Here is a 13,789-nt window from a genome sequence, read left to right on the forward strand (position 1 = left end):
ATTTTTAACTTTTTTTCAAATTCTCCATTTAAATGTACGGGATTCCTATTTAAACAGAAGTTCCACCAAACTAACCTAAAATAAAGTATTACCAAGCAACCTCCCACCTTGAACCGAAAGAAACTGTAGTGAATGGACGTACCACTCTGGTAGGACAGCTCCACAGACTCACAGCCTGCGTATGGGAAACTCTGAAGGGTCAGGGAGGGCTGGGACAGAGATGCCTGGCTGCTGTCTGCAACACCAGAAAGAAAAAAAAAAATCATTGTTAATAAACCTGGGTTGCTCAAAAACAAACTATACAATAAATAAACAAATGCATGTGTTTGTGAGTAATCATAGTACAATACGGAAATTTCAAACTTGATTTTGATACAAGAATAGACTTGATACCGATTTTGATACCACAATGCTAATTGCTAATTTTTCAGAAAATATAATGTAATTTTCAGTGCAAAATAGTACTTTCTTTATGTTATCATGTGATCATCCTAAAATTGTTCAGATATTTTTTTTCCCCCTGTTTATGTATTTAAGTATAGATACTTGCTCAAAAGATCAAAAGAGAATCTAATTTTGTTTTAGTGTTGATTAGTATCTGATTTTCAATACTTTTAAAAACCCTTAGTTTCATTTGTGTGTACAGTGTGTTTGCAGGTGGCCATCCAAGGTCAGATATGCTCTAAAACCTGATCTGCCCCCTAGCTCCAGTCTGACACTGATGAAGACGTCTCCATGCTAATGTAGAGATTTATGGAGCCTGGTGTGAGCTGAGCTGTGCAGTCTGTGTGTGCTCAGTCCTTCATGTTTTGGCTCGGAGCCTTCAGTCTGACCTCCTCCTCATGCGGCTTTATTTAGTGACACTTAGAGAGGACTCAGCACTTTGCAGCACCTGTAAGTCAAACTGATGGAGCCTGTTTATGCACCAACCGTTTTATATGTCAGCCAGTATTGTAAGAGAGACTTTAATACACTTATAATCCAGTGAAGAATTTTATGTTCTCAGAGTGCGTGTTTGTTTTTGTCTTCTCCGGTGGTGCGGTGGAGATAATTACTCAAGACGGAGGGGATTTTCAGTGGAATAATTGCATGCTTTACTGTTGTCTTTTGCCAAATAAAACACAAAATTAAAGATATAAATCTGCAGTATATTCATTAGTGCGTGTAACTTTGCACTAGCCAGAAGAGGCTAGTTCACATGTAGTCCTTTGACAGGAAAAAGTATTTACCCGCAGATGACGGGGTTATTTAGAAAATCTTTATTATAGTTTCTAATGTTGGAAGCTTAAGTAAAGCGTGAAGGTGCAACTAGGTAACTTTCTGCCACCAGCTTGTAACCACGGAGATGCTATTGCTTTACCTTAAATATTCCACAGAAAGTTCATTATAAAGTTAATTATATCCATTTCAAGATAACGCCACGGAGCCGAGTTCTGTTTTAACTGTATTTTTTTTATGGCAATTAATCACCTATAACTGCATAAATGAAAGGTAGATATATTTAATGTCATACTGTGGAACATTCCAGCCAAACAGTATCATCTCCATGGAAACAAGCAGATGGTAGATCCTTTATCAGAAAAGTTAAATGGTGCAAGGTAAGTGTTTTGCACCTTTATCCTTATTAGCCTGTACATTTAGCTTAGATCTCAGTGATTTAGCTTCAATCCCAGTGAGGTCGGACTGTACCTATTGAGTGAAAAATGTCAGAACGTGTGAGTCAGAGCTAATGTTGAGTGTCCAGTGGAGAAAACTGCAGAGAGGAAAAAAACCCAAAATGTCTCTCTCCTGCTCTCACCTTCACTTATCCACAGCTCCACATTATGACCAAACAAAATGGCTGCTATTATCTATAATCACTTAACTGTGGCGGAATAATACTATGCTGAACTAGACTGGGAGAGGTAATTGGCCTTCAGTAATGTGCGGAGAAAAACAGTGAGCTTTGGAACAGGACATAGGAACACGATCAAGGAAGGAGAATTCAAAATGGTTTCTTTATTGTATCTGGAAGAAGTGGATTATTTTACATATCTAGTTTCAAAATTAAGTTTAGTATTGATTAGTATCTGATTCCCGATACAATTACCAACCCTACTAGGAAAGGGAACAACATGGGGCAACCAGGAGAAGTTACATGTCAAATCTGTGGAGTGGTGACCCTGTTCACAGTAAGAACACATGCTATTTAAAGATATTTCGCCCATAATTGGAAAAAAAGCACAATATCTAAATTTAATGCTATAAAGAGGAGCATTGCAAACAAAGAAAAAACATATCAATGCAAACGGAGCTTTAACAATCTCTTCAAACTGGCCAATCATTATAGGGTCAACTCACTATATGACCTTATATGTTCATGTCACTTCCCCCTACCCCTAACGTGACCTTTGACCCCACTGTTTACACTGTTCTGGTGCTGAGAGGCTCCAGCTCCAGCTCAGGCCTGTCCTTGTCCCTCTGAAAAGCTGACGTGACATAACCTTTAACGCATCGAGTGGACGAAATGGATTTTTACAGCTAAACGTGTTTGCTCATAAAAACGTATGCCGCGCCTCTACACTCTCCTGATCCACCGGATTTACATCACATCAGAGGTAACGCATGCTAACAGCTGTCCTAGGTGCTCGGCATTTCTAACACATCCTCTTAAAACCTCCCAGACTCTGTATAACCCACGAGTGTACATAGATATACGCAGAGGGACTTGTTGAAAACACCTGGACTGAAGCATGCAATCCTCTTCATCAGTGTCTTTGTAACTCTTGTTCTCTTGTTCTGTCTATACTGAAGGTGTTTGGGATAAATACAGTTCTCAAATTCCACTAGGGCTGTGCAATTAATTAAATATGTGCAATTTCTAATATCAAATGATCAGCCTGAGTAATTTTAATCGAGAGGTCTTGCTAAGTCAGTAAAAGCATTAGTTTGGAGAGGAGTTCAAACTCTGGAGGAAGAAATTGGATCTATTTTTGTGTTAAATGGCACTGATTAAAATTGAATTCAGATTTATCAATATGAAGGAAAAAAATATACTTTGTCTTTCTGCCTAGCCCTAGTTTCCATTCATACAGTGTACAACAGTAATACTACCATGTAGGCTTGTCACGATATCACAATTTGAAGAGCAATATATTGCTGAAGAAAATATAGACGATAAACAATAATATTGAAACTAATCAGCTATGACAAAAAACAATTCTACATTTACAATATCATAAAAAACAAACCAAAAAAAAACATGACCTGCAAAAAATAAATAGCTGAATAAAAAAACTTTTGTATATAGTCTGTTTCTATAATGTTTCATATACGTTATATATTCAACCCCCTACAGCTCACAGCTTATCGTAGTACAGAAAAATAACAAAAGATTCCCCACTAGCTCAAAGAAAAAGTACTCCCCAAAAAATATTGTTCCATTTATTTGTCAATATAGTTATTATCGTGACAGGCCTACTACCGTGTATGCTGTTGCGTGCCCATCTGCTTCATTTTTTGCTCAATGTTTTTTCTTTGTAAATAATTTTAAACTTTTGAAAGACATGCATCTCAACAAGTATGTATGTCATGTGTCAGCAGTGGTATGATACAATAGAACATCGTCTGATCAGTCGTGTAACAGTGCTCCGTACACATCCCCGTGCTGATTAAAGCTTTAGTGTGTAATTGTGTAGAACAGATGGAGCTGACGTCTCAGATCTGTGAGTCTGATTTATGCTGCAGCAGAAAGTGCTCAAGCATCCAGCCACATTCTGCTTCATCATGTTTTAAAGAAATGTGTGTTTTATTAAATCATCATGTTTTAGAAGAACTGTTTTATACAATCGCCACATTTTAAGTTTTATTTTGAGTTTTGGTTTTATACATTTTTAAAACATCCGTTTGATAAATTCACCAAGTTTTGAAAATCTGTTTTATAAATGCATCATGCTTTAGAATATCTGAGTTTTATTGCATCGTCACGTTTTGTCCTGTCTTTGTGCATCAGCAAACTGTCTAAAGGGCCGCAATGACTTTCACACACGCTGCACTAAATCAAAACTAAATATATGACGCTGAAATGCGCAGATTTTGTGTTGATTCCACATAAATAAATAACATGATCTTAAAGATTTACCTCAGCAAATACGCTCATATACATTTTGTGTGCACATTTTTATGCTTGCTGTGTAACAAAGCATCAGTTTTCATTTAGTAGTGGATGTCTTCAAAAAACAGGACTTGGATGTAATGAGGTAATACATGTGTTAAACAGACTGCCTTTGAATATTTGTAAATGGGTTGGCAACTGGAAATAAAGCCAAAGTGCCAAATATCCCATTATGAAACATGTGTAGTGCAAAGTAAATAGCAGAAGTCTTACCAATAGAGGTTGTGGCTGGAACAGGCTCTTTGGACACTGTATATTAGCAAGAAGAGAAACACAAAAAAAATATTATTTTAAAGGCATACTTCAATTTTTTTTACAGTCACAGAACATACACATTGAACCTTTGGGTTTATCAAGAATGTTGCATTTATACCTGAGTAGTACGAGTTGATGAGGGACTTGCTTTGCAGCGTCTTTCCTTGGACAGAAAAGCTGCAGGATGAGGGAGAGGCTGTGGAGGGAGAGATAGAGTTAACAGAGTTTACATATGACAGACAGGGGACAGAGAAATTGGTCAATAAATCTATCTGTAAAACTCACAACAAATCTTAAGAGGCCAGTTAACAGTGAAAGTGTCCACAGACAAATCCATAGTCCATATACAACTGAACGTACAATCCAATAACACTAATGCTCCACTGAAAGGACCAGAATAAAAGTGCTTTAGGCCCAATAAGTGAGCACTTAAAAATGACACATTCACAATACAGTCGATAAACTGTATGTGGGACTGTTCTGGGACTGAGAGAGGGTTGAACTAACAAAGGCTGACAAAATACATAAGGTACATGTGTGTAGATTGGGTGCAGCAATATTAAAGGTGCTGATTGTGCCAATTTAGACAAGGGTGCTGTATCCAACCCAGGAAACATAGCAGGTATAACAGCCATCCGCATAGGGTGGAACGATTTTGGGGAAATAAAAAAACAAATTATTAAAAAAATAAAATAAAAAGTTGCAATTGTGATTTGATTTGCAATGTTAACACTTTCAATTCATTATGACTTTACTTATTCCTGAAGTCCAATTTAATCACATTAAAGATGGTAAAATACAATGATAATAAAAGGCTTAAAGTAGATAACGCTCTCTTCAAAGTTTTTTTTTTTTTTTCTGCTCAGCCACATTTGAAGTTACCATCAATCTTCAGACCCCATCTGTTTCCCATCAAAAGCTTAAAATGACCAATCTAAACCAGGCATCTGATTCATGGCAGTTGTAAATGTGCTTCCTACTCCAGAGCTGGATGGCTCTGCTCCTTCACCTTGTACAGCACAGGCTACAGGACGAGTCGTAGAAATGGCCTGAGGAGGTCTGCGGATCCTGACAGTGACATATTAAACCAGAGCTGAGTCTGTTCAATCAGACACAGTTATCACAGCTGCACACACATTTATCCCCCACACCCTCTGCCCATCACTCACTCAAGGGACTGGACTCATGGAAGGATGACAATTACAGATGGGTTCAATTTATCATTCTGTTAAGTTCACCACTATTGCCAGTGTGATATGCTCTCAGCAAAGGGACATTAAGTATTAGAAGGGAAAATTATAAAATATTTTCAGGTTTAAACCAAAGGAACTTGGGCTGTAATAAGGTGAAATTTGTTTTGCCCCAGAACAGATACATTGTAAAAGCAGCTCTTAGGACAGTAATTTTTAGCATTATCGTGAAGGCAAAAGTCCACTCTGGCCTCTGAAAGCTGTTACAAGCGATTATAAACTCATCATGGGGAAGAACTGTTCAAAATGTGTTCAGAAAGTGAAGAATAACAGCGCTGCAAACTGCAAAAGTAATTTTACAAATAATTGTTCACATTTTTAAGACAGTAAATATCAGGTATAGTGCCTATAAGTTATATTATTATAAAAGTCTATTTATAATTTACACTTGTAACATGGTTTACAGAATCATCTCAAAGTGCTATATTGCAGGTATTATTCATTAATTGCTTAGGGTAAGCCGCAGCTGCCCTGGTGTAGACTTATGGAGTGAGGCTGCTAGGTGGATGCGTGTCTTACCTAAGGATAGAACAGGACTTGGTCCAAATGGTGATCAAACCTCCAATCTTTGTGTTTGTGGACAAATGCTCTAACCACTGAGCCTTGTTTTCTCACAGAAAAAAAACACTGTTCTCTTCAAGCAAACGGTGGCTGCATGTTAAACTCATAATAAACTGTCATATACAGGGGTGTGTAGAGGGCTGTGTGGATGCAATAACAAAGGTTATTTCTTTGTCAGAGTCTGCACAATATTATTACTCCCTCGTTGTGTCAGCGTTTTTTAGTCTCATTAAAACTGAGCCAAAGCTGTGACTGAAACTCAAGAGACTAAAGGACACAGTGTCTGTGAGTGAGTTTGATTGAAGAAAGATATGAGGCTTAGTATTGTTTTTAAGCAGGAAAGTGTGGTGATAAATGCTTCCTACTGCTGTTCCCATATGTTTGTTGTTCTATAAAATCAGCAGAACTCTGGTTCAAAGCCTCCAACACAAACTGCAGTATTTCTGTTCCAGTTTTTTGCCTCTCTGCCCGGTGATGGTCCAGTGTTACATATACAGTACTGTACAGTGCAGTTGTTCACCTGTACTCTGTGAAAGTCAGCTCTTTCTGCTGCGTTGGTATGTCCTCCCTCAGTGTGTCTGGGGTAATTAGACAGGCCTCTCAGAAGTGCATTTTCCTCTTGAAAATGTCAGCCTGGCCTTTTGGGAGCTTGGCTGCTGAGAGCCAGAGCTGCTCCGGAGGGACTAAGGAACAAGCTAAAGCGGAGCTGGCCTGTGCTCTGCTCTGACTGACCACACTGCACTTGTGTCCTGCACTAATGTGTTCATCATGCATACTTAACTCATTTTGTACTGGCTTATCTCAACTCTGACATTTAGGTGCTTTCAAGTGTGATCTTGCAATCCGTGGAAAGGCATTAGTCAAAAAGCCTTTTGTCATACATGAATGTAATCAAGATTTTGTTGTAATGTCAGCTGTTATTTTTCATTATTCATGTTCATGTATCTACTGGGTACATAGCGTGCAGTATATACAAAAATCATATGTTATTTAAGATGCAATACTGATTTTGAAAACTTGAAAAAACAGAACTAGCGGTGGTCCATGGTTATTCTTCTGACCACATTCGTAGCATCTTAATTATTCACTACAATGGTATGCACTTTTCACAACTTTCAGAAGCCAGAGCAGAGTTTCGCCTTCACAGTAATGCTAAAAATTACTTGCATGTCAAGAATGTACTTGGTGATTGATGGATAAAACATCACATTGCTTTATGAGCTTACCAAACCCGTTGAGTTCCTGGTTGGAGGTGGAGAAGGGGTCGTCCTTGTGCAGTGTACTGACTTTTGTGGTGCTTTTGTCAGCTGTGGTCACTGGACCCATCTCCCTTTGCTGTGTGGAGCTGCTGGCTGTCTCCTTCTGCTTCTTCGCCAACTTCCTACAGATAAAGTGACATGAGGAAATAAATACTAAGATAATCTAGACTGAACAATGTGTGTGTACGAATGAAAATGCTTCTACCATCCACTGACACACATACACAAACACAAAAGAACATGATCTATAATTTTGGGATACTTTAAAAAATATATATATTTATTTGGTTGAGACGATGCATGTTAATGAACAGGCATGATTCAACATCATCGTAAACACACTGGATTATAGCCAAAGGTTCATTTCCATCTGTTGTCCCAAGGGCTCGGGTCACTGGTGGAATGGTTTGTGTTGTAACTGGAACATTGTCATGTCACAAGCAGATTTCATTTGGTGGGTTTGAAATAATTTGTACTGTTACCAAGCAGTTTGACCCTATATAAATGTTCACAGGTTGTTGAGATGTTGCAGCTTCCATCTGTTCACTGTTCTGAAATGGCTATTTCCAGCTGTACTTGAACTTTTTGAACTGACACCACTGAGACAACAGATGGAGAATAAACAGCCAGCCAATACAATCTGATATCATCTGACATAAAACGCCAAATAAATAAATACAGATTGACGCATGAATACTCTAACACACAGAATGAAAACCACAGGAATCTCACAGGGGACAGTCATGACCCCATTCCACTTCTCTCTTTATCTGGCAAACTTCCAACATCAGTCTAATTATTCCAACAAGAGCTTTTTCAAGTATTTTTAAAGCTACCATCTGCAACTTTATTAGATTTTTTTGCAAGTAGGTGGCAGATGTGAAACCTGATCCCTCCATTCCCTCACTTTGCCTTTGTCCAAGGTTACCTGAGCTCCCTGGTCTTCTTCTGTCAGGCCAAAGCTGGCAATCAGCTGCAGACTGCTATCAGACTGCAGTAACAAAGATAGCATCTAGTGGTGATATGTGAGAATACAACAGGGGCAAGTCAAACAATCAACCAACAGATGGCATCTTTAAAGACCACACACCCATGCTCAGAAATCAAGATAGAACTACTCCATAGATTTTTCATACATAAAGGCTTTTCTGGGCTATCTTACATGAAATAGATAAGGTGTCCAACATTTGCTCAAAAAGCCCCAAAAAATTATTTAGCAGCTGTAATGATCTAGGTGTACATGATGTAAGGATTAAGAGAAGAGCAACATTATGCAATTTTAGGAGTGGTTTCATATGGCAGACAGAACGTCCCTTTCCACTCAAACACTTAGCCAATTTAGTCTCTCCTGTGGGTTGGAGACGTACTTACAGAAAATCTATACAGTCTGATGGAGAACTGTCCCTGCTGAGCCTCTGAGCCTACAAACTGAAAGCTGAAAAAGCACTTCAAATAATGTGATTCTGAGAGCACCGAGATGTAAAGGATGTTTCAATCAACACCACTTTGCAACAATTCCAACTTTTGTTTTCAGTCATCCACAGCAAAAGAGATATTTTATTATGGCCTAGTATTGAACTGCCTCAAAAAGAAACACTTTATACGGATGATGTTTGTATAAAAACGTAATGCATTTACCATTTTGTGCTCAATTGTTGTTATTTTTAATCCTGTCCTTTCTTTGAATACTGTGCTTTGTGTCGTATTTATTCTGTGGCCTCTTCACTTTCCATTTCTCCTCCCGAGTGCAGACAGAGGGACAGCTATGGGCCACTCTAAGCTCCAATCACACACCGGATTTTCACAGAGGCCAGGAGGCTCGGCTCTCTCTGAAGGAGGAAAATTATTACGGGACGAACATTTGCCCATCCTATTGCACTCTCATTGTTGTTACCTTTTTCTTCTGGTCTGTTGCTGATAACGTTTCACCCATTCTTCACCTACATAGTTGAATACATCGTTTTGTGCAAAGGCGGATTTAGTACATTGTTAGACGCCATATGAAAAATAACTTCACATGGTATAAGCAGCAAAACTACACAATATATATGGTTCCAAGTGTAGGTCTGCATTTTTTAGTAGACTAAAGAGATGCCCTGTCGACCGATGAGCCCACTAAAAGAGGGTGTGGCAAAATAATGAACACTATTATGATCTGACCATGTATCTGACCAAAACTACACTTAAGTGCATGGGAGTAGACCTGTCACCATAATGACTATATCGACTTATCATTCAATATATGGAAGCTGGAACAATATATATTTTTGTGGTCAATATTTATCGTTTTTTTTCATTTTCTTTGTAAATGTGGGGAGATTTTTGTTATTTTAGTTGTTCATAAGATTTGTAAAAGGGCTGTAAAAGGTTGAATAAGTCACTTCTATGGCTAATTGATGGTTCATTCTACTATTTATTTGTTGAAACTCAAACCTTTAAATGATTCTGTCCATTAAAAAAGTGTATTGTGATTACCCTGCTTTACTGTTATCGTGTCAGTGGCAGAAAATAGTTTCAAGATTATCATTTGTCATTCTGTTTCTCTCTAGCAGTATATCGTGCTTCAAAATGTGTTACTGTGACAGGGGAGTTGCAAAATCAACTATTTAAACAGATGTACTAAGAAACTGTATTCATATGTAAAATGGCAGATTAATTCCCAAGTGATCAAATCAACATTGTCTTATCTGCTGTTGTTCCATGTAAATTCTTTAACTCTTGTTCGTCTAAGACACCACCAGCCAACTATCGACTGAATGACTAAAAGCTAAAGCCCCACACAAGTGATGTTTTATGACAGGAGAAACTGTCCAAAATCTATTTCTCATAACTATCCAAATAAAATTAGTACTTCTAGAAATGTTCTCTCTGGTATGACATTATAAAAATAATATGACCCAATGAAAGACTGGAGATTAGTATTCATGAGTTTTATCCTGTCACAAAACTGCAGCTCTTTGACAAATCCCTTAATTTAGAGATTTTTTATTTCATTTACCCTTCAGATTGACTTGCAACTTTGTTTAAAAACACAAATTAATGTTGATAAAAATTGTAAGGCAAACAATTTGGAATCCTTTTGAGTATTGTGGTTTTGAAGGTGGTTACATGAGAGGCAGCGTCGTGATAGGTCATAGAGAAATGCGCCCCCTCACTGTGGCTCACAGTTAGCACTATATATCCCATGCAGCACAGGCAGTCTTAACACACCCGGAGGCAAGACCAGATCACCAAAACAAGCACACCCCTGCAGCTGCACAAACTCACTGCCCACTGTTCTCATCGTGACTAGTTTACACTGCTCTGATGAAACTTGGAGAAGCATTTTCTGTGATTCACCCATCAAGTCTTTTGTTATTCTGTTATTATAGAGTAGGTTTAGTGCATCAAAGACACCATTAAATATGAGACGTGAAGAAAAATTATGTAGCATCCTTTTTAAGACAGATGCCCATTCAACTGTCTGAAATACTGACATGAGAGAGCAATCGTGAAGTGTTGTTGATGAAAGATTTGTGGTTTGAGTGAGAATGAGTGAGCAAGAATCTTTGAGTTGGACACAGTATCCCCCACATGGACCATCCTCTAACAAAATGTCAATATTCAAGACAAGATAAGCCTATATATACACATCTCCCTACCGATACAAATTCCCCACTCATTCCCCAAGGGACAACAGTTTAAATGACATATTCCATACATATTGTGGGTGGTGTTAACCCCTGATTAATGAAAGTGGAGACGGTTCATTAAGCCATAAGGTCACTCCAATGACAACCGCTGTGAGAATCATGGACTCCTCCAGACAAGGCTAAAGGCAGGACATTAGACGAGTTTGGAAAAAGAGAGCTTTGATGGCTTTTGATTAATTTACGAGCACAGAATGAAACCAACTGTCAGAATCATTTAAAAGGTTCATAAACACAATATATATATATTGCAATATGAATCAGTGAACCCAGATTAATTGGGTTCTAAATGTCTTTTGTCACTCTCAAACATATTTCTACTAACATGATACTGTAATTTCTGTGTCCTTGTTCACCTGTTTTATCCATCTGTACTTAATCTGTGTAAAATATGTTTGAAATTAGTCCAAGGTTCTAATCTGGCATATTTAGAAAATGTCAAAATGTTCATAACTATGAATTGGTCCCCATTCTTTTAAAGGGGCTATAACTGATTTCCACCATCTTTAAAATGAATTACTTATGTTTTTCTTGTTTTTCTTGTTTTTAACGGTTTGCAGAGGTCAAAATTTATTACATATTTCCCCCATGAAATCTGAGCATCCTAGTTATTCACTGTGATGAGTTTATGAGCACTTTTCACAAGGTTCAAAGGTTTTGCTGCCATGGTAAAGCTAAAAACAACTAGCATGCCAACAGTTTATATTTAAATGTAGACAGCATGTAGCTGAAGTAGCGATCAGCCATACAAAGTAAAAGAAAAATTCTAATCTGTCAATTGGACAAAAAGTTGTAGGAGTGAAGACGTTTCGCTGCTCATCCAAGCCACTTCTTCAGTTCAGTACAGCTACACCGAAACTAACACACCTGTTGTTTTCAGTTTCTGTTTGTAGGCCACGTCTATTGAGCTACACTGTGTGAACTGTGTCTGAGTCATGCTTAGCATAATCATTCATGCCCCTAATGGGTGCCCTCACTCCTATCAGCATACTGGCTAGCCCTATTGTTTTCGTTGTCTTGACTTGAGTCTGAGGGCGGAGCAGGGTTTGGACTATTCAAGTATAAACACCTTTAATGGATGAGACATGAGACGCATGTTAAGGGCTTGATAGGAGCAGAGTAGAGCCATTTGTTGGTGTTGTCGGTGGATTGTCAGAGCTCCAGTTTAGCCCTGTACAGCAGCTCCAGGCAGACAGACTGTAGACAGAGTCAAATATCCTGGAGCCATCCCCAGCTGCTGTGCACTGGACCAGCGCCATGACACCACTGCCTCCAGAGCAGCTCCAGAGCAGCCCCAGGCCCAGAGCAAACATTCTCTCATCACTGATCTGCTGTTTAGAGCCAGACAGAGTAATTCAATTCATTTTATTTTTGTAACGCCCAAAATCATAACAACAGTTGTCTCAAAGGGCGTTCATGTTTTGGTTGATGGGGGAAACCAGAGTACCCGGAGGAAACCCATCCAGACACGGGGAGAAACATGCAAAACTCCGCACAGAAAGGCCTGGGCGACCCGGGGATCGAACCAAACCCTCTTGCTGTGAGGCATGAGTGTTGCCACTCAGCCACCGTGCTGCCTACACACAAAAACAAACAGGAAAAGTACTAGTACTACAGAAGACACTATTTGTCTGTGAGGTGATGAGGAGAACGGGTAAAATATTAAACCTTCTGATGTCTGATTCTCTGTATCAATGTTCAATGGTATATTATTCACGAGTATGTGTTTTCCATTATGGTGATAATTGTCGGGAAGTCTGCTTGGTTATGTGCCGGCTATGTCCTTATTATGTTCCTATATTTCAGACACATGGTAAAATGTGTTTGTGTGAGTGTGTGGGCGTGCGTGCGGTGCGTGCGGTGCGTGCGGTGCGTGCGTGCGTGCGGTGCGTGCGTGCGGTGCGTGCGTGCGGTGCGTGCATGCGGTGTGTGCATGCGGTGTGTGCGTGCGGTGTGTGCGTGCATTTGCAGCCTTTCCCTTTGTAGCCCAGTGAGTGCAGAGTGATTTGCAGAGGTCAGACAGCCTGGCCTCCTGTTGTCAGACCTAAGGCTCTGCACTGATGAGAGTTACACTTGGTTTGGACTGAGGCTCCAACACTTTGAAGACGCTGGAGGAGAGAGATCTGACTCTGAGGGAATTACAGCTCTATATTTCAGCTGAGGGAGTGTGTACTAACAGATAGGGCCCATTAGAAGGAGTTTAGAAGCAGGGAATGGACTCTCAGGGGGCGTGATAACAGGGAATTACAGTGACCTATGGGGTGAGGTTAACACTGCAATTATTTTCTAGTTAGAGATCAACGAATTTGTCAGGTAGTGTATGCAGGAGTTATTTTAGTTCTCATGTTTATGTATTTCAAATTTAACAAAATGCTGAATGGAACCAATGGAACCACATTCTATGGCTAAAATCAGGAGGCCATTAACTTAAAGGGGCTCTCACATCTAAATATTATCTAAACCCTAGCACCAGCTCAAACATTAATTCAGTCCTCAAGTTTGGGAAATTGCATACCTCCATTCATGAGCTCCAATTTCACCATATTAAGGACTTTTAACCAATCAACAGAAATATTTTGTTTTGAATATGTTTTGAAATTGCTATAGCAGTGGTGCTAATTT

General features: G+C 39.0%; 1 protein-coding gene across 1 annotated transcript in view; it reads right to left on the bottom strand.

Moving 5' to 3' along the window:
* The window catches only part of ptprt (protein tyrosine phosphatase receptor type T), a 151,830-nt gene that overhangs the window by 41,839 nt on the left and 96,202 nt on the right, over positions 1 to 13,789 (bottom strand). The window contains exons 18-19 of the mRNA XM_055221627.1: positions 7,446 to 7,600; positions 143 to 235 (exon numbers count right to left, since the gene is read on the bottom strand). Of these exons, the coding sequence (XP_055077602.1) occupies positions 143 to 235; positions 7,446 to 7,600 (248 nt within the window). The remainder of the gene's footprint in view (positions 1 to 142; positions 236 to 7,445; positions 7,601 to 13,789) is intronic.

The sequence above is a fragment of the Periophthalmus magnuspinnatus genome, chromosome 5 (genome assembly GCF_009829125.3).
Source record: "Periophthalmus magnuspinnatus isolate fPerMag1 chromosome 5, fPerMag1.2.pri, whole genome shotgun sequence".
In the NCBI taxonomy this organism is placed as follows: domain Eukaryota; kingdom Metazoa; phylum Chordata; class Actinopteri; order Gobiiformes; family Gobiidae; genus Periophthalmus; species Periophthalmus magnuspinnatus.